The 21,337-nt window shown below is 41.3% G+C and overlaps 1 protein-coding gene across 1 annotated transcript; it reads left to right on the plus strand.

Moving 5' to 3' along the window:
* The first annotated feature begins 1,453 nt into the window (after positions 1-1,453).
* LOC141472907 (myosin-1B) lies at positions 1,454-21,099 on the plus strand. The gene is made up of 38 exons (XM_074160194.1): positions 1,454-1,657; positions 1,746-1,889; positions 1,985-2,141; positions 2,725-2,752; positions 2,851-2,968; positions 3,045-3,137; positions 3,251-3,314; positions 3,397-3,495; positions 3,605-3,708; positions 3,790-3,928; positions 5,685-5,803; positions 5,889-6,038; positions 6,631-6,801; positions 7,482-7,791; positions 8,432-8,505; positions 8,809-8,896; positions 8,983-9,100; positions 9,895-10,018; positions 10,099-10,235; positions 10,959-11,214; positions 11,584-11,826; positions 11,932-12,108; positions 12,194-12,339; positions 12,427-12,517; positions 12,606-12,995; positions 13,643-13,769; positions 14,680-14,798; positions 15,109-15,305; positions 15,720-15,903; positions 15,990-16,155; positions 16,327-16,451; positions 16,651-16,959; positions 17,053-17,256; positions 18,180-18,305; positions 18,401-18,571; positions 18,658-18,762; positions 19,039-19,134; positions 20,947-21,099. The coding sequence occupies exons 1-38, from the start codon at positions 1,454-1,456 to the stop codon at positions 21,097-21,099; spliced, it is 5,826 nt and encodes a 1,941-aa protein (XP_074016295.1).
* The last annotated feature ends 238 nt before the right edge of the window (positions 21,100-21,337 follow it).

Here is a 21,337-nt window from a genome sequence, read left to right on the forward strand (position 1 = left end):
AATAAGTATATTATATATAGTATAGAGTAATATATATTATATATAGTATATTAGTATATACTAACATAATATATAGTAATATATATAATATGCTAGTATTATTCCTGTTAGGAATCTTATAAGAAAAAGTGAGATGTTATAGGTAATGATAAAACTGCTGGTGAAAGACTGGGTCCATTTTACAACCTTATGTAATTATTTTGTGAAATGGTCTCATTTTATTAATAACACTATAATGAAGTGAAAAATCATGTAGTTAGAAACAAAACCATCAGTCAGGAGATTGTACTCATGCATTTGAGTTGAAAACACTAAGTTGTGTCCAAAAGTATATCTTTGCTGGCTAAGAAGGCAAAGCAATTTTTTTTCACATGTACACAGTGGAATACTGAATGGAACAAGTTTTGTACAAAAATACTGTGACAATTATTAAAATATTATTTCTGTTACACTGGCCATAATTCAATAATGAGGTTGCAAAATGTTAAAGGGTTCAGAAAAGAGTTTAAAAAATATTCTAAGTTCAGAATATCTTTCCTGTAATTGAAGTGAAACTGTTTCTCAAGGAAAAGTTAACCAATTATTTGATTTTCACCTAGAGGTCTGCCATGGGTGAAAGTATTGATAGACATAAGAACTTCTGAATTTATTCAGAAAAGCTACTAGGTGATGAACCTAGATAAAATTAGGCTAAAAAGTAAAAGGACATATCTGCAACAGTATTGATTTTGGAACAATATATGTGAATTCCAGCTTCACGATTGCATGACACTTTTCAGTCAATTGTTTGGCAATAATACATAGGGTTAATGATAATTTTTTTTTTTAATAGTAGCGCATGAATGCAAGATTACACAGTTTCTGTTATGAAAAAGATCAAAGTGGAGGATATCGGCTTTGTTTGTTAGCAGATGGGTCTGGAGAATAATAGAAGTATTTGACAACTTGGGCTGTTTTATCCCAAAGGAATGTCTTTAATAAGAAGTGCTAATAATATTAGCTCTCTGCATATCCAGAGTGCCTCTTCCAGTCTTTTATTGTAAACAAATCTCATAGTCTGAAAGGTACTAAACAAGAGACACAAGAGGGCTTTCACAATTCCAAAACTGGGAATATGTAGTGAGTACAGTGTTTGGAACCTTGGAAAGGATCTGTGATCCTGTTAAATCAACAAAGGGGGAAAAAAAACGAAACACAAAACCCATTCCTGTGTTAACTGTGGCCGTCCAGTAAGCCTAAAGATCTGACTACATAAAAGAGAAATAAAGGAAAGATAATTATAGAGCACAGCTCTGAATTAGCAGAAGAATGAGTCAATTCAATCAGTTGATACATACAACAAAACACCATCTAATCCCCTGTGCTGTAGGAGTGTTTCTTCTATCATACGCTGTTCTAATGTATTTTATACTCTCACAGGTACTTGGTGCATTACCCCTAGAAAACTGCAGCCATGTCATCAGACTCCGAGATGGCCATCTTTGGGGAGGCGGCTCCTTACCTCCGAAAGTCAGAAAAGGAGAGAATCGAGGCCCAGAACAAGCCGTTTGATGCCAAGACATCAGTCTTTGTGGTACATGCAAAGGAATCCTATGTGAAAAGCACAATCCAGAGCAAGGAATCAGGGAAGGTCACTGTCAAGACTGAAGGTGGAGAGGTGAGTAAAATGCAAGATTTACAAGCAGCACTAAATTCCCACTCTGAGAACTCAGCTGACATGCACTTATCTCTCTTTCCTCTTACAGACCCTGACTGTGAAGGAAGATCAAATCTTCTCCATGAACCCTCCCAAGTACGATAAAATCGAGGACATGGCCATGATGACCCACCTCCACGAACCCGCTGTGCTGTACAACCTCAAAGAGCGTTATGCAGCCTGGATGATCTACGTAAGTACCAGCAGCACTCTTCCCTTGGGTAGCTGGGAGGAACTGCTCTGGAAGTGGCCAAGTGGAAGCCAACGTGCCATCTCCCTTCCTCGCAGACCTACTCGGGTCTCTTCTGCGTCACTGTCAACCCCTACAAGTGGCTGCCGGTGTACAACCCGGAGGTGGTGTTGGCCTACCGAGGCAAGAAGCGCCAGGAGGCCCCTCCACACATCTTCTCCATCTCTGACAACGCCTATCAGTTCATGCTGACTGGTGAGTGCTTGACCTCCCTCACAGCAATCTAAACCAAAAAGCCCCACGGATCTCACTGGAGCATGTGACAAGCCAACTAAAAACTCCATGGAGCTTTATGACTGAGAACTTGATGAAGGAAGTAATTTCACGTGAAACTTACTCAGAGGCATGCATGGACTCAGCACTGTGTATAATTTGCACTTTATTGTATGAAATTCTACACTCTCCCACTGCAGAACTACTACCTGACTTTGCAACTTTTTCCACTGAGGGAACAGAAAGAATTATTATTGCACATGATCCTCTATTTTGAATGCAGAGAGGCAGTTTGATTAGATTTCTTGGGGAGGACTGTGTGAAGCACAAGAGGGTACACAGCTTGTCTGAGGACCACATACCTCTGACAGCTCTATGCATCCTTTTCAGATTCTACTTTCTGCTGTTGGGACCTGAAAGGGAATTGGGTAGCCTTGGACTACTTGGACTACTACTATTGGACTTGGGAGAAGTCCCAAATTCCATTTACAGATTTACTTCTCATTCAGTTTAGCGGTACTCAGGGCAACTGCTAACACTATCTTTCATTCTGCCTCTTTCACAGATCGCGAGAACCAATCGATCCTGATCACGTATGTACACCCCCTGCTCGGGTCTTGGCAGGGCTGCCCGGTGCCAGGGAACCTCCTGCCTGACCACGCGCTCTCTGCTTCTTTCTTTGGTTGGACAGTGGAGAATCCGGTGCTGGGAAGACTGTGAACACAAAGCGTGTCATCCAGTACTTTGCAACAATTGCAGCCAGCGGGGATAAGAAGAAGGAAGAGCAGCAGCCAACAGGCAAAATGCAGGTGAGGTCCCAGGGGTAGGAACCTGCAATTGTCAGGTTTATTGAGCTATACCGTGACAATAAGATTTCTGTTTTAGGGGACACTTGAGGATCAAATCATCAGTGCCAACCCACTGCTGGAGGCCTTTGGTAATGCCAAGACAGTGAGGAACGACAACTCCTCACGCTTTGTAAGTTGTTGCCTGGGGCAAAATTAGTTTTTTCTTATTGACACACTGGTTCGAATATTCTTGCCGTCAGAATTGGTGAACTAGATCTGTATTGACTTTTCTGCTTCTTCCAGGGCAAATTCATCAGAATCCATTTTGGTGCCACAGGCAAACTGGCTTCTGCTGACATTGAAACATGTAAGTGACTCTTCTGGCCTGATCCCTTTCCTTCCAGCCTGCCCCAGCTCTTGCACTAACTCTGTCTTACTGCCCTGGGCAGATCTGCTGGAGAAGTCCAGAGTCACTTTCCAGCTGAAGGCAGAAAGAAGCTACCACATATTTTATCAGATCATGTCCAACAAGAAGCCAGAGCTAATTGGTAGGAAAGATCACTAACTTCTGCAGACAAAGGCCACGGAGGGAGCAGCGTTTAATTCCTTGACGTGTCATTTACATTTGATCTGTATGTGTTTTGTTCTTCTTTTCAGAGATGCTGCTGATCACCACCAACCCGTATGACTATCTGTACGTGAGTCAAGGTGAGATCACGGTTCCTAGCATTAACGACCAGGAAGAGCTGATGGCCACCGACGTAAGTAATGCACAGAAGTTTTCTTAGACAGACTCTCACCTTTAGCAGGCATGGTTCTTACTCTAATGATTCTTTGGTTAGAGTGCCATTGACATCCTGGGCTTCACTCCTGATGAGAAAACAGCCATTTACAAGCTGACGGGGGCTGTCATGCACTATGGCAACCTGAAGTTTAAGCAGAAGCAGCGTGAGGAGCAGGCAGAGCCAGACGGCACAGAAGGTACCGGCATGATATATACCGGAGCACAGTATATACCGGAACACTCACTAATACAGGCAGTAACTCAGAGCCATGGTCATTGACTCGGCCTGTGCGTTTCCTCAGGTGCTAGTATTGTAGAACATAAGCGTGTCCTAACCGGAGGACTTTGCTGGAAGAACACAGCTCAGTGGAAGATGCAGATTAGTGTGAACTAATAAGTGTAGGGCAGCTATACTTATACTATAAGGGCAGTGAATCCTACAGCACACTTCCAGAAAAGCAAGCTTTGCTGCTATGCTGAATGGCAGCTTCCCAGGCCTGGCACAGATCCAGGAGTCACTCTGCTCACTGACTGAAGGTTAGGTACCCAGGTAGCTACTACCATTTACCATCAGCTGTAGTCACCTCCTAATCGTATTGTTTCCAGGTGACAAGAAGCCAAAGTCCTGAAGCTGCTCTGCTTCAAAGCCCGTATTCTGGAGACGGCTCACTATGCCTGAACTGAGAGCATTGTGCTGCTTCATTTTACGTGGGGGGTTAAAAAGGAACATTAGTTAATACTGCAGCTGTGCCTCCTATGTTCTACACTTTCTGTAGAGTCTCAGCATGTCTCCAGGACTTCTGCTTGAAAAAATAGACAGCTAAGATATGTCTATCACATTTGATTTGTCTAGATCTGTTCAAAGGTGCATTCCTTTAAAAGTTCATGGAATTATTTCCATGAAACCAGCGTTATTTGCATATATCATAAACATGTACTATGGGGGGGTGTGTGTGTGTTTGGTTTGTGGGGTTTTTTAGGAAAGTTAAGACATAAATGAAAATGCAATGGCAATGAATCTGATAATGATGAACGGTAACAGTAGAACAGGCTGCAAATAATAGCTGTAATCATTACATGAATGTATCCATAGGAAAGAGTTATACTAGAGTATAATCAAATTAGGCGACTATTCAATTATTAAAAACTAACTCTACAAAAGGGAAATAAAACATAAGTTCCAATTTTGTTCTTGCTTCATGCCTTACTCTTTCTAGTGATAAATGCACATTAAATATTTAGTTGTAAATAACATAAAGTAGAAATGCTCAAAATTAGCGTCTGTATATATATGTTCTATAATGAGCATTGGCCTTCTCACATTAAAGGAAACTGTAAATAATACTGGTTTTTGATATTATCTTTGCTGTGTGAAGAGACAGGCAGCAAAATGGAAAGTCATGACAGAGTATTTCCAGTGCTCAAGTTCCTGTATTTAATAGTCTAGATTCAGAGAAAATGAGAATTGAAAAAGATCTATGTGTGTGATATTTATCCTTAGGGGGAATGTGTTCCCACTATGAAAGTTAGGTATCCTATTCATACTTTTGGCATAATACTTCACTAATCTATTTCTCTCTCTCTAATGACAATAGTTTCATTGACTAAAATTTTCAGTACAGTGCATTTCACTACCAACCAGTTTCCTTTTCCAGTTTATTCAGAAACTGTGACTTGTTTGACCTGCCATTTTCATGACCCTTTGCCCTTATGTCTGTGTAGTCAATTGTTTCAAAATTCACATGTTCACTGTAAATACATTTGGAAGAGTATTTGCATCTACAAGTCATCTAAATTAAATGGGGAATTGAAACCAGTAAATCAAGAAAAATTACAATATTTTCAAGTACGTGACAAAGCATATGTGGTTTCTGCAGTAATTATTTTGAATTATTACAAGATTTATCTACTGGAGAGCTAATATTCAACCCTGCTGTACACTTGTTTCCTTAGTTGCTGATAAGGCTGCCTACCTGATGGGTCTGAACTCAGCAGATCTGCTTAAGGCCCTCTGCTACCCACGAGTCAAGGTTGGGAATGAATATGTGACCAAGGGTCAAACAGTGCAGCAGGTAAGAAGAAAACAAATGACATGAACTAAAAAGTTTGAACTTCCTCTTTTGCCCTGGATGGTAACTTTTCTTTTACTTTCTTTAGGTATACAATTCAGTAGGTGCTCTGGCAAAATCTGTCTTTGAGAAGATGTTCCTGTGGATGGTTGTTCGTATCAACCAACAGCTGGATACAAAGCAGCCCAGACAGTACTTCATTGGTGTCCTGGACATTGCTGGCTTTGAGATCTTTGATGTAAGAGTAGGACCTTCATACAAGTTTCCTGGAAGAGGCATTAAGAAACTGGAATAATTTGGGTGGTTTTTTTGTTTTGAATTATGGATTTTTTTAATTTATTGTATAGTCCTGACGATCATGTAGGAATCACACTCTTTTGGTGTCCCTAGTATGTATTATGCCACAAGGCCTGAAGGTTTTTATAATGTCTGTTGTTGCATGCAGAAGTGAAAATTGCATAGAAAATTTATATGAAAATTTTGAACAACTGTTAGATAATAGCAGAGACAGATTTTGAGGAAGTTAAACTATGGTGTCATGAAGGAAGATTTTTGTTACTGCTGAATCCAGAATCCCTCTGAATGCTTGGGAATAGACTGGCACTGTAGACAAATTCAAGCAGATGAAAAGTTGGATTTAGACTAAGCTCTGCAATTCTTTTGAGAGCTCAGAAATATGTTGAGACAGTGCCAGGGCCTGGCCAGTCCCATGACTAGAAATTCAGGATCCCAATCATGGAGAACTTAATGGGTTGAAAATAAAACCTATTGGAAGATGGGAAGTGTTCCTGGAACTGAGCTTCACAAGTAAATCTCTTTGCATTCTACAGTTCAACAGCCTGGAACAGCTGTGCATCAACTTCACCAATGAGAAACTGCAACAGTTCTTCAACCACCACATGTTCGTGCTGGAGCAGGAGGAGTACAAGAAGGAAGGGATTGAATGGGAGTTCATTGACTTTGGGATGGACCTAGCTGCCTGCATTGAGCTCATTGAGAAGGTTCTTGGGCCTTACACGCTTAATAGTTTTCCAAATGTAAAACAGAAAATGGAATCTTCTATGCTCAAATTAGACCACTCTAATGTGTGGCACTTATGCTTAATGCAGCAAATAACATCATTTTTTCTGGGTTCCAAACATTTCATAAACACTTTTGTTTGTCGGTTACTTCAATGACTATGGGAATCTGTCACGTAGTGCATATGATTCACATGGGGGAACATTTGAGTCCCAGTCAGTGTTCTGGAGTTCATACCCAAATGTGTGTATTTTTTTAATGCATGCTGAGTGAGTAAATACACTGAGCAACTTCTATTTTAATATGTTTAAAGAAATTTTCTGTCTTGTACCTAAGAAAAAGTATTTAGGAAGTGTAAACTCTTCCTTACATCTGAATGCTACTAATTTAATTTATTTTTCTTTCTATCTTCAACTAACACACACATAGTGAATTTCTACATGCTAGATCTTTATCCCAACTCTGAAACTTAGGGGTGAGCTTGTTTTCATATAAGTGATGGCATATCCACTAACAAAATGCCTTTTCTGGGAAAACATAAGATTACACATTCTGAAGAGGGCTTTTTGTAGAGTTTTTATCTTCTATTCCTCTCTCATATACATTCTGTCTGCTTCTTGCTTCTACACTTTCTTTCTTCACAAGATGCTATTTTTTCCAGCCCATGGGCATCTTCTCCATCCTGGAAGAGGAGTGCATGTTCCCCAAGGCAACTGACACCTCTTTCAAGAACAAGCTCTATGACCAGCATCTGGGCAAGTCCAACAATTTCCAGAAGCCCAAACCTGCCAAAGGCAAGGCTGAGGCCCACTTCTCCCTGGTGCACTACGCTGGCACGGTGGACTACAACATCACTGGCTGGCTGGAGAAGAACAAGGATCCCCTGAACGAAACTGTTGTGGGGTTGTACCAGAAATCATCACTGAAGACACTGGCTTTACTCTTTGCCTCTGTTGGTGGGGCAGAAGCAGGTGATTTCTTTGAAATCAGTTCTACTATAGTTTACGGGAAAAAAAATCTTGCAATAATATTTTGCAATAATATTTACATTTCAGAAACTGAAACCCCAAAACCTCATCTACTTTTTGGAACTCAGTCATTCAAACTAGTAAAGGATATTACATTTCCCTGCAGACCTTAATACATCTGTAGGTTTTAAGACCAGACAACTATACTACAACATTAATGCAGGCTAGCTGACAAACCAGTTTTGTGCAATATGGGGCATTCACAAATAATTCAGGGAATACAATCAAATGTATCAACATGCTGCCAAATTTATACATACCCTTAGATGTAAAGATACATGAAGACTGCTTTTGATGTATTCTCTAGCAATTTATTTATTCCTTGAATATCTTACTATGCAAAATGTTACATTTTATTTTCTGTTTCATTTTCTTAACTTAAGCTTGAAGTCACTGGATTTCATTCAGCTATCATCTGAAAAAAATCAAGTCTACCATTGTAACTTTAAACACTGTATGCATTTACAAATTTTGATCATATTATTACATTTGCTATTTTTTTAAGATGAACCTACAAAGATCTTCAGATTCTAACTGTGTGCTTTTGTTGTTCATTTCTTTTTTAAAAAATATTGTTGTTTAGAGAGTGGTGGCGGTGGCAAGAAGGGCGCCAAGAAGAAGGGTTCTTCTTTCCAGACTGTCTCAGCTCTCTTCCGGGTACTGTAGAATAATCATTCTAAATATCACTGCATTATGAAAAAAGTACAGAAAATTCACTTCAGAAAAGTCTGAGTTTTATCTACTATACAAAATCTTTATGTTCAGAAAGGATAAAAGCATGTTCTTCCTAATAAAGAAGGATTCTCATTGAATCCTTGGAAGTAATCTTTCAGAACTGCCTGAAAGTTCTGTTAAAAAAAAAATGCTGATCAGGGTTTTATTACGGTGTTTTTACTCCATCTAATATTGAGATTGTATAAATGATGTTTTTAAACTCAAGTCTTTGCTCTTGCTCTTAAGGAAAATTTGAACAAACTGATGAGCAATCTGCGAAGCACACATCCCCATTTTGTGCGATGCCTTATTCCAAATGAAACAAAAACACCTGGTAAGTTGTTAAATTTCAAAGATGTGATAAATATGTTCTGCTCTGTGCAGTACAATGAAGTACCAATTCATTATGTTATTTATTAGGTGCCATGGAACATGAGCTGGTGTTGCATCAGCTGCGGTGTAACGGCGTGCTGGAAGGGATTAGAATTTGCAGGAAAGGATTCCCCAGCAGAATACTCTATGCAGACTTTAAACAGAGGTCAGATTCCATGTCATCCAGCCTCTACCATATCCACCAATGTTGAATAATTTGAATTTCCTAATTGCTTGATCTACTGTGGGAATTATGGGAGCAGTTCATTGTACCTACCTTTAGGCATAGAAAAATCAATTGTCCAAGTCAGCCGTCCAGTTTCTTTCTATAGCTAACTAGAACAGGCATTTTCAAAGGGCAATTATTTATTCCTGTCCTTGTTTCATATTCTGCTATGGGATAAAACATTTTTAACTTAATTATCTAGAAATGTTGACTAGCTTAGAGTTAGTTAACTTATGGGTAGCAAAGTAAGATGACTTGCAGCCATAAACACAGAAATGTGGATAAAGAAACTGGAAGATATTCTAGACTAACTTGTTGGAAAACCAAATAAAATAAAAAGATCTTGCTGCTTGTTCTATATCTGCAGGAAAAACCTCAGATAGTATGTGCTGCCGCTATTTTGAATGAAGAATTGCTTCTCCTCTCCACTTTGCTCTTACACATAAAGTTCTCATTTGGAGATAAGGCATAACAGGGCATGTGAAATACATCAGCTGACTTTCATACCCATGGAAATCAGTACCCATTCTGTGTAAAGAAGTCCAAGGTTTTTCCTAAAAACACATTTAACCATGAAAAGGTGATTTCTAAACAATCGAATGGAGTTCAGACTTGATCACCTCTCTTCCACTCTTGATTCCCCTTTAGAGAATCTTAACAATGGTATCAGTTGGTAAAGGCTTGATTGAGCTTTCATGAATCTGACCACCTTCATATTCTACTTCCTCCCGTAGGTACAAGGTGCTTAATGCAAGTGCCATCCCAGAGGGACAGTTCATTGATAGCAAGAAGGCTTCTGAGAAGCTCCTTGGGTCAATCGATGTGGACCACACTCAGTACAAATTTGGCCACACCAAGGTACAAATGCTGCTTCCCTGACGTACTGTGCTTGCAATACCTGACAATTTTTAATGTACTACAACATTCTCTTTCTCAAGGTGTTCTTCAAAGCTGGGCTGCTGGGACTCCTGGAGGAGATGAGAGATGAGAAGCTGGCACAGCTCATCACCCGCACACAAGCTATGTGCAGGGGTTTCCTGATGAGAGTGGAGTTCAAGAAAATGATGGAGAGGAGGTAGATGCTTATTTTGCCTTATGGGCCAATCCTCATCAGATACCAATGACAAGAAGAACACTGAAAATAAGCTGCTTCTGGCAAAATCTATTTATTTCTCTTTATTTCAGTTTACTAATATGGATGTATTTGCAAGTATATCCTGGCAGTAGATGAAGCAGTATAGAAACCTGATGTAGGAAAAAGTTTATAATTTTTAACTTATATCACCCTTTGTACTAATTTTTGCTAAATTCTCTATATGGCTACATTATATGTATGCCCAGAAACCAGATATCTAGTCTAAGTTAATTTTAAGTCACTGTTATAACCATAAGGTGAGAAATACATACTTCCAGCACAAGAGAAGTAATCCTCTTTCCTTGGATAAGTTTCATTAAAGGGACCAAGTCAGCTTCTGGAGGTGTTCCTTTTCTTTGGCCATGAAGTGAGCCAAACATCTTGGCTACAAAGCTGTCCATACAGGTTGATAATCAACATCAAACTAGGGAGTTTTCTTCAGAGATATAAATAAATTTCTAAATATATTCAATATACTGAAGATTATTAATAAAAATATATTATTAAATACATAATAAATATTTTATATACAAAAAGACATATAGAACTAAAAGTATAAACTATTATATTTAGAACTTCATATTATACATATCAATGTATACAATTAAATATGTATTATAAATCTAAAAATAAGTAATATAATATGTTTTTATTACCTTTCAGGGAGTCCATCTTCTGCATCCAGTACAACGTTCGGTCCTTCATGAATGTCAAGCACTGGCCTTGGATGAAGCTGTTCTTCAAGATCAAGCCCTTGCTGAAGAGTGCAGAATCTGAGAAGGAGATGGCCAACATGAAAGGGGAGTTTGAGAAAACCAAGGAAGAGCTTGCAAAGTCTGAGGCAAAGAGGAAGGAGCTGGAGGAGAAAATGGTTTCTTTACTGCAGGAGAAAAACGATCTGCAGCTCCAAGTGCAGGCTGTGAGTATTGCTAATGTTTTTGGCTTGTAATGTCCTCCATAAAATGAACCCAAATGTCTCAGAACCAGACACATTATCCCAAAACCAGTATTTATTTTAAAAATATACTTATAAAATAGGAAGGAAAACCACACAGAAAAGCTAAGCTAAAATCTAAAAATATTAATACATTTGCAATTAATTATTGCAGCTGGTTCCTTATACTGTCAAATCAAGAGAGAAACAATCACTTTCCAGTCAGTAAATACTATAATTTACAATATGACATTTTAAATCACACATAGCAACATACATCAGCAATTACCATGTCTTTATACAACTTTGTATGCTATATAATTTTGGTATGTTATGATCATGAATAATATGTAGGAAGCTGATGGTTTGGCTGATGCTGAGGAAAGGTGTGACCAGCTCATCAAAACCAAAATCCAGCTGGAAGCTAAAATTAAGGAGCTGACAGAGAGAGCAGAAGATGAAGAAGAGATGAATGCTGAGCTGACAGCCAAGAAGAGGAAACTGGAGGATGAATGTTCAGAGCTGAAGAAAGATATTGACGATCTTGAGTTAACACTGGCCAAGGTTGAGAAGGAAAAACATGCCACAGAAAACAAGGTATGAGACAGAACCTGTCACTTGTGCTCTGGAAAAGGGAACTGTGCTGTTACAGGACTTCTGTATCTACTTCCTTTATTTACACTTGCTCCATTCTTCTCAAAGGTGAAAAACCTCACAGAGGAGATGGCAACCCTGGATGAGACTATCGCCAAGCTGACAAAAGAGAAGAAAGCCCTCCAAGAGGCCCATCAGCAGACACTGGATGACCTGCAGGCAGAAGAGGACAAAGTCAACACGCTGACCAAAGCTAAGACCAAGCTGGAGCAGCAAGTGGACGATGTAAGCACACAGCCATACAGCAAGAACAGGACAGGTATGGAGTTAGACCTGGCTGGTAGAGCACTGATGGCCTTGTTCTGTTCAGCTGGAAGGGTCCCTGGAGCAGGAGAAGAAACTGCGCATGGACCTTGAGAGAGCTAAGAGGAAACTCGAAGGAGACCTGAAGCTGGCCCATGACAGCATAATGGATTTGGAAAATGACAAGCAGCAGCTGGATGAGAAACTGAAGAAGTGAGTGTGGCTGTGGGGCACCTGAGTGCTGGGCTGGTGGACTTGTCTGTGTTCTTTGAGCTCTAACATGGTTTGCTTTGCCCAAAGGAAAGACTTTGAAATCAGCCAGATCCAGAGCAAGATCGAGGACGAGCAAGCCCTGGGCATGCAGTTACAGAAGAAGATCAAGGAGCTGCAGGCAAGTGTCTGTTCCTTCCCCTCTTTCAGGCAGTCTTGGGTCAGGAAGGAGAAGGGCATGGGTGTGAAGGATGCCTAATGTTCCCCAGGCGCGTATTGAGGAACTGGAGGAGGAAATTGAGGCAGAGCGAACCTCTCGGGCAAAAGCAGAGAAGCATCGGGCTGACCTCTCGAGGGAGCTGGAGGAGATCAGCGAGCGCCTGGAAGAAGCAGGAGGGGCTACCGCAGCTCAGATCGATATGAACAAGAAGCGTGAGGCAGAATTTCAGAAGATGCGTCGCGACCTCGAAGAGGCCACGCTGCAGCACGAAGCCACGGCTGCCGCCCTGCGGAAGAAGCACGCGGACAGCACGGCTGAGCTTGGGGAGCAGATCGACAACCTGCAGCGAGTGAAGCAGAAGCTGGAGAAGGAGAAGAGTGAGCTGAAGATGGAGATTGACGACTTGGCCAGTAACATGGAGTCTGTCTCCAAAGCCAAGGTACTGAAATATTTCTTTATAATAATTCAAACATAATCAAGTGTTTATATTTTAACATAGAAATATAATATAAAATATATAAAATATACTTCAAAATAAATATTTGCACTTTACAACTTGTATTTTAATTTATATATTTCAGTATCAGTATACTAATATATTGTGTCATTTGGGTGAGAGCTAAAATACTTCCCCTGAAGCACCTAACCTAAGGAACTAGGATCTTATTGCTTAGTTCAGAATACTGTGACAGTGAAATGAAAGACCCTGAACTTATCCATTTTTTAGTTCCTTCTAAAATAGAAATTACTCCTACCCTGCCCTTTCCTATTTATTCCTATTTTTCTTTACCTTCCTTAAATACTTCAGTGACATAATCACTGACTCAAACAGAAATTTAAAATAATTCCTCATGTTAGTGTCCCATCATCCTTTTTATCTATTGAAAAATTGTGCGATATTAATAAATTATACAAATGTTTGAATTAAGGATGAAAGTTTCATAGAATGATCTGTCAGTTAACTGAGACATTTTGACTTTCCTTCTAAATCATTGGGTTTTTTTCTGTCCTTCGTAAGACTTCAGATTCTCAGTAACTATGTGTTGAATGACCAATCATCTTTCATTCTGTTCTTCATGCAAATAGGCAAATCTGGAGAAGATGTGTCGCTCCCTAGAAGATCAGCTCAGTGAGATTAAGACTAAGGAGGAGGAACAACAGCGCACAATTAATGACATTAGTGCTCAGAGAGCTCGGCTACAGACAGAATCTGGTAAGACATTTGTGTTTTTTAAGATGACACCATATGTAAGCTGGGGCTTTAAAAAAGGGTCAAAACATCCTGGAAGTCTTGGTGGAAACTAAGTTGAACATGAGCCAGAAATGTGCTCTTGTGGCAAAGGTGGCCACACCTTTGGATTACAGGATTCTGTAATCCTGACCTGCTGTAGAAGTGTTGCCAGCAGGTTAGTGGAGGGTGATCCTTCCCCCTGCTCAGCACAGGTGAGGCCACACATGGAGTGCTGTGCCAACTGCTAGGCTGCCCAGTACCATAGAGATACAGACATCCTGGAACAGGACCAATCACATGATTAAGGGACTGGGACAACCTGTCACTGGAACAACCTTCCCAGAACTGTGATAGAGTCTCCATTACTAAAGGTTTTCAAGACATGACTGGTCAGGCTGCTAGATGATCTCATCTAGGCTCCCTTTCCCAGGAAAGGTTGGACCAGATGACCTTTCAAGGTCCCTTCCAACCTGGACTTTTCTATGGTTCTCTGACTGGAACTTCAAAGAATTCATCTATCCCATAGCCTAGACTTCACCCTTCTGCTTCCCAGAAGACATCCAGGAGAGGACAGTGATATACCTGAGCACATAAAAAACCATATAGTGCTCTTTCTGTAAGCTCAAAGCTTGAAGTGACCACTGGAGTTAGTGTAAATATACAGCAAGACTAGTCAGATATGGGACAAAGAAGCATGATGTAGCTCATTTTTTGCCTCTAAGAGAAACACTTTGGCATACTCACAGATATGGATAGGTGTCAGTGATTAGGATTCCATGAAAGAAATAAAATCTTGTTTAATTCAAGATACTTTTATGTGCATTTAATTATCAAGGTTAACACTTTTAAATTAATCATAAAAAGGTTCTTTTACTGATCTGAAATTTCCCAGGTGAATATTCACGCCAGGTGGAGGAGAAAGATATCCTAATTTCTCAGCTGTCAAGAGGCAAGCAGGCATTCACGCAGCAGATTGAGGAACTCAAGAGGCACTTAGAGGAAGAGATAAAGGTGAGAAAGCTTTCCAAATTCTGTCTTATCGATTGAATTCCTCCTGTCTAGGAGAACTTTAAGATATGTATTAAATAATAGAATAAACAAGATGAGAGGGAGAAAAAATACACCTAGGTAATGCAGTGCATGTTTTCCCATATTAACACTGATCCACTTCCCTGCAGTCTATCCTTTTATTTTGTATTTTTTTTCAGATTCCTGGATCTTCCTTTCTCATTCAGTAACTTCAGAAGGTCCATCAAGATTTTGGTCAGGAGCTTTCCCAGGATATTTCCATTCATTTTCACACTATTGTTTTTTCAACCAGGCCAAGAACGCCCTGGCCCATGCCTTGCAGTCTGCTCGCCACGACTGTGACTTGCTCCGGGAACAATATGAGGAGGAGCAGGAGGCCAAGGGGGAGCTGCAGCGTGCCCTGTCCAAGGCCAACAGCGAAGTGGCCCAGTGGAGAACCAAATACGAGACGGATGCTATTCAGCGCACGGAGGAGCTGGAGGAGGCCAAGTATGTGAGGAACGTGGGGAAGACTGGCAGAGACTAAGAACAGAAATTTGAGGAGGCCACTGTGGTATTGTCAGGAAGAAGCCAATGTTCTGCTTTGGGGTAGGGTGCCAGGAGGAGAGAAAATATAACCAAGAGCAGCTATGCACTGGGGAAAAGTAGAAGCGGCAAAGCTCTTCAGATGCAGAAGAGCCGAGAGATGCTAGCGTGAATAGCAGAGTGAATAGAGTGAATTGCTGTAACCCAGGATTCAGACATAGGAATACAGTGGCTGGCTGGGACAGGTCCTATACCTCTCTCTAAATCGGGAACACACACTAGCAAGTGGCTAAGTGTGCTCTTGTGAAAAACCTACTGGCTGCACACCACAGGCTCCCATTTGCTTCCTCACCTGGAGCCGTGCTTATCTCCTCCCAGGAAGAAGCTGGCACAGCGCCTGCAGGATGCGGAGGAACACGTTGAAGCTGTCAATGCCAAATGTGCCTCCCTGGAAAAGACAAAGCAGAGGCTGCAGAATGAAGTGGAGGACCTGATGATTGACGTGGAGAGATCCAATGCTGCCTGCGCAGCTCTGGACAAGAAGCAGAAGAACTTTGACAAGGTGTTTTGGGCTCCAGGCCTGGGGCTCCTGGGCAGAGCTTCCCCTCCTGATTGCCACATCCATACTCACGCCCCGTTTCTCTTCAGATCCTGGCAGAGTGGAAGCAGAAGTATGAGGAAACGCAGGCTGAGCTGGAGGCCTCCCAGAAGGAGTCTCGCTCTCTCAGCACGGAGCTGTTCAAGATGAAGAATGCCTATGAGGAGTCCTTGGACCACCTGGAAACGCTGAAGCGAGAGAACAAGAACTTGCAGCGTAAGTCCCTGGCCCTCTGCTCCTGGCAGGTCTTTCTCCCTGTCCATCGCTACCACCATTCCGTATGGGTCTGTGCCTGCAGGTCACCAAAGATGCTTGTCACCTTGGTGTGACAGGGCCCTTCCCATTCTGCTCTGTGCCTGACCGTGCCATTGGTCTTTGTTCCCACAGAGGAGATTTCCGACCTCACGGAGCAGATTGCCGAGGGAGGAAAGGCGATTCATGAGCTGGAGAAAGTCAAGAAGCAGATTGAGCAGGAGAAATCTGAACTCCAAGCCTCCCTGGAGGAAGCTGAGGTACCCAGCATTATTTATCAGTTTAACACACCTTGTTTCTCTATCTTATTGTAAGTGCTATGAAGTCATTCCCAGGCACAAGAGGAAAAGAGTGTTTGCATAAAAATGTAGTGATATTAAAACATGGCAGTCCTTTTTACTCAGAGCTTCAGGTTCAACATTTGTCACATATGAAGTATTCTGATTTGTTCTTTTCCAGGCCTCCCTTGAACATGAAGAAGGGAAGATCCTGCGCCTCCAGCTTGAACTCAACCAGGTGAAGTCTGAGATTGACAGGAAGGTAGCGGAGAAAGATGAGGAGATTGACCAGATGAAGAGAAACCACCTCAGAATTGTGGAGTCCATGCAGAGCACCCTGGACGCTGAGATCAGGAGCAGGAATGAAGCCCTGCGGCTGAAGAAGAAGATGGAAGGAGACCTGAATGAAATTGAGATCCAGCTCAGCCACGCCAACCGCGTGGCTGCAGAGGCACAAAAGAACCTGAGAAACACACAGGGAGTGCTCAAGGTCAGAATTTGCCAACAAAGAAATGCCTTAGCTGATATTTTCAGTGCCAAGCAGGTCAGAATCTGCTTATAATTTCTTTCAATGGCTCTACAGGATACCCAGATACATTTGGACGATGCTCTCAGGACACAGGAGGACCTGAAGGAGCAGGTGGCCATGGTGGAGCGCAGAGCAAACCTGCTGCAGGCTGAAATTGAGGAGCTACGGGCAGCACTGGAACAGACAGAGAGATGTAGAAAGGTGGCTGAGCAGGAACTGATGGATGCAAGTGAGCGTGTGCAGCTCCTCCATACCCAGGTGAGGTCACTTGGTGACAAATAGCACTCTTGGTAAGTAGGAGAACATGGGTATGCTTTATTCCAGTTACCATTCGACGCTCAACTTCAAAGACAAGAGTTATCTTTTCTGAAGTAATCATCATGATACTAAAAGAAACCTTTGCAGAAAGTGTACACTGTCTGTGTTCACAGGTTGCATTCGATGAAACCTATGCTTCTTCCTTCTTTGCATCCTATCATAATCTCCAAGGGAAAGACACTTAGAGCCAAAGCCTTTGCCTTTTAGCCTTGCCAAATAACTTGCTATCTGAGCAGTCAGGGACTGAAACTCTGAGACTCCAGCAATATTCATTCCTTGCTCAGTTAAAATGTAGCACTAGGGAATCCTCATATTCCTTCAAAAATGTGCTTGTTCACTTTAGCAAGGCAGTGGAAGTGAACTCCTGGCCCTGATGTGGCCCATGTCAAGCAGACTTTGACATGAGCTACGTGTCATAGCAGTCATCCAGCAGTCAGTCAAGTCTATGGAAAGTATCTGGTTTCAAATGCTGAAAAGATGCTGGAAGGCATCCATCCTTCTCTTTTCAGTTGATGAGTGAATTAATCTTTCCTAATTACGTTGAAGAGAAGATATTTTACTGACTTCTCTCATTCTATTTTTATTACTTTTCAGTGCCTGCCTTGGTGCCATGAGATGTGGCACAGATTATATTTCTAAGTATTCTTTTTCAAATTGATAAATTAATTGTTGGAGGGAAAAAAAAAAAAACCAAATGTAATTCCCCATGATAAGAAATTTTACAGAAAGATTTGTGGTATCGATTTAGTTTATTTAGTTAGTTTTAGTTTATTTTAGATTACCTGAAATAGTTCAAAATCCTGTAATGTTCTTGATTTGAAATAATGAGCTAACAAAAACAAACCTCTGGTGCTCTTCAACAGAATACCAGCTTGATCAACACCAAGAAGAAGCTGGAAACAGACATTGCCCAAATTCAGAGTGAAATGGAGGATACAATCCAGGAAGCCCGTAATGCTGAAGAGAAGGCCAAGAAGGCCATCACAGATGTGAGCTGGGGGCTTCTTTCTGTACTGATGATGAATGTATTCTCCCCAAAAATGTCTCCAGCCCCAAAATGGCTTTGCCTCTTTGCTTTCATCAGGCAGCCATGATGGCAGAAGAGCTGAAGAAGGAGCAGGACACCAGTGCCCACCTGGAGAGGATGAAGAAGAACCTGGACCAGACGGTGAAGGACTTGCAGCACCGTCTGGATGAGGCCGAGCAGTTGGCACTGAAGGGAGGCAAGAAACAAATCCAGAAGCTGGAGGCCAGAGTGCGTAGGGCTGGTATTTGTGCATGAGCAATCATGTCCCTTGGGGAGATACAGGGGAAGCTCCAAAGCTGGACTTCTCATTGCAGGTGCGGGAGCTGGAAGGGGAGGTGGATGCTGAGCAGAAGCGCAGCGCTGAAGCCGTGAAGGGTGTGCGCAAGTACGAGAGGAGGGTGAAGGAGCTGACCTACCAGGTATGGCAGGAGGCCTCCTTGGGTTCACACACTGTTTCTTGCAGCAAACCAAAATGTAGGCCTGAGGGATTTCTTTCTGCCCTGAGTCACACAGTTAAAAAGGGGAAGACTGGTAATCAGAAGAAATTATCTCTCTGGTCATGTTAGGAAGATCCAGCTTATCACTGTTTTACTGAACAGCAATAGTCTATAAAGAATATTACTCTCTGCTTCCTGTAGAGGGCATTTAAATAGGGGGAGCAAAGAGGTGATTCTCTTTCTTGTCCTTCTCTTTAGTCTGAAGAAGACAGGAAGAATGTTCTCAGGCTCCAGGATCTGGTGGACAAGCTTCAAATGAAGGTGAAATCCTACAAGAGACAAGCTGAGGAGGCTGTAAGTATTGCTGTGTGCAGAGTCAGTCTCCATCCAGGTGGAGGTGGAATTCCGTGTTGGTGTTTTCGCCTGCATAGCTCTTTTCAAACCCTTAACTTTTTTGTCTGTTTCTCACTGTGCACTCAGGACAGCTGAACAGCTGTGGGGTCTGGAGGGGTGTAGAATAGTTTTTCTGTGAGCATTATTGAGGCACTGGGAAGACCAGCAAAGGCTCAGGTCAACATTGTGGGGGTAGATGTCAGCTTCCTTTCACTTTCTTTATTTCACATATCTGCCTAGCAGAAAAAAAAAAAAAAAAGAAAACACCTTCAAAAGTTGTGATACATAGTTTTATAGCAGTAAATAAATGGAAAATGATATTATGAAAATGACTGTAATTATATATAATTATTCAAAAATTCCAAAGTGCATCAGCACTTCCTATCCAGAGAGGAATTCCTCGTATATCTTATTAACCATCTAAACTTTTAGCATTTAAACTATTTCTTTGGATTTCTCCTAGAATTATTAAAGAGAATTACACGCTAGCAGCCTTTCCTTTCCTTTCCTTTCCTTTCCTTTCCTTTCCTTTCCTTTCCTTTCCTTTCCTTTCCTTTCCTTTCCTTTCCTTTCCTTTCCTTTCCTTTCCTTTCCTTTCCTTTCCTTTCCTTTCCTTTCCTTTCCTTTCCTTTCCTTTCCTTTCCTTTCCTTTCCTTTCCTTTCCTTTCCTTTCCTTTCCTTTCCTTTCCTTTCCTTTCCTTTCCTTTCCTTTCCTTTCCTTTCCTTTCCTTTCCTTTCCTTTCCTTTCCTTTCCTTTCCTTTCCTTTCCTTTCCTTTCCTTTCCTTTCCTTTCCTTCTTTCCTTTCCTTTCCTTTCCTTTCCTTTCCTTTCCTTTCCTTTCCTTTCCTTTCCTTTCCTTTCCTTTCCTTTCCTTTCCTTTCCTTTCCTTTCCTTTCCTTTCCTTTCCTTTCCTTTCCTTGCCTTTCCTTGCCTTTCCTTGCCTTTCCTTTCCTTGCCTTTCCTTGCCTTTCCTTGCCTTTCCTTTCCTTGCCTTTCCTTGCCTTTCCTTGCCTTTCCTTGCCTTGCCTTTCCTTGCCTTGCCTTTCCTTGCCTTTCCTTTCCTTGCCTTTCCTTGCCTTTCCTTTCCTTTCCTTTCCTTTCCTTTCCTTTCCTTTCCTTTCCTTTCCTTTCCTTTCCTTTCCTTTCCTTTCCTTTCCTTTCCTTTCCTTTCCTTTCCTTTCCTTTCCTTTCCTTTCCTTTCCTTTCCTTTCCTTTCCTTTCCTTGCCTTTCCTTTCCTTGCCTTGCCTTGCCTTTCCTTGCCTTTCCTTGCCTTGCCTTTCCTTGCCTTGCCTTGCCTTGCCTTTCCTTGCCTTGCCTTTCCTTGCCTTTCCTTGCCTTTCCTTGCCTTTCCTTGCCTTTCCTTGCCTTTCCTTGCCTTTCCTTGCCTTGCCTTTCCTTGCCTTGCCTTGCCTTTCCTTGCCTTGCCTTGCCTTGCCTTCCCTTGCCTTTTGCCTTCCCTTGCCTTTCCTTTTGCCTTCCCTTCCCTTCTCTTTCCTCTTTTCTTTTCTTTTCTTTTCTTTTCTTTTCTTTTCTTTTCTTTTCTTTTCTTTTCTTTTCTTTTCTTTTCTTTTCTTTTCTTTTCTTTTCTTTTCTTTTCTTTTCTTTTCTTTTCTTTTCTTTTCTTTTCTTTCTTGCCTTGCCTTTAATTCTTTTCATTTCTTTTCTTTTTTTTCATTATGTAAAGGCAAAATACCGGAGCATGTCTAGTGCAGTGTTACAGTCGGAACATTATTAAACATTTTAAAACCTGTTTTATCTCTTCCTATCCTCAGGAGGAGCTCTCCAATGTCAATCTCACAAAGTTCCGCAAGATCCAGCATGAGCTGGAGGAAGCTGAGGAGCGGGCTGACATTGCAGAGTCACAGGTCAACAAGCTCCGAGCAAAGAGCCGTGAAATTGGCAAGAAAGCAGAAAGTGAAGAGTAAATGCTTCCAGTAATGCAAAGTGAAAGAGAATTGCACAAAATGTGAAAATCTGCCACTTTGATTTCGTAATCACTTCTTAGTCCTTCATCAATGTCTAGATAATGAATGCCTAGATAATAAAAATTGTAGAGATTTTCCCATGGAAATAATGAGAAGTTCACTGTTGTATTTTAATCATTATCCTGATTTCTTATAAGGTTTACATTTTTTCTCACCTATTTAAATTCATTCAATTAAA

The sequence above is a fragment of the Numenius arquata genome, chromosome 17, assembly GCF_964106895.1.
Source record: "Numenius arquata chromosome 17, bNumArq3.hap1.1, whole genome shotgun sequence".
In the NCBI taxonomy this organism is placed as follows: domain Eukaryota; kingdom Metazoa; phylum Chordata; class Aves; order Charadriiformes; family Scolopacidae; genus Numenius; species Numenius arquata.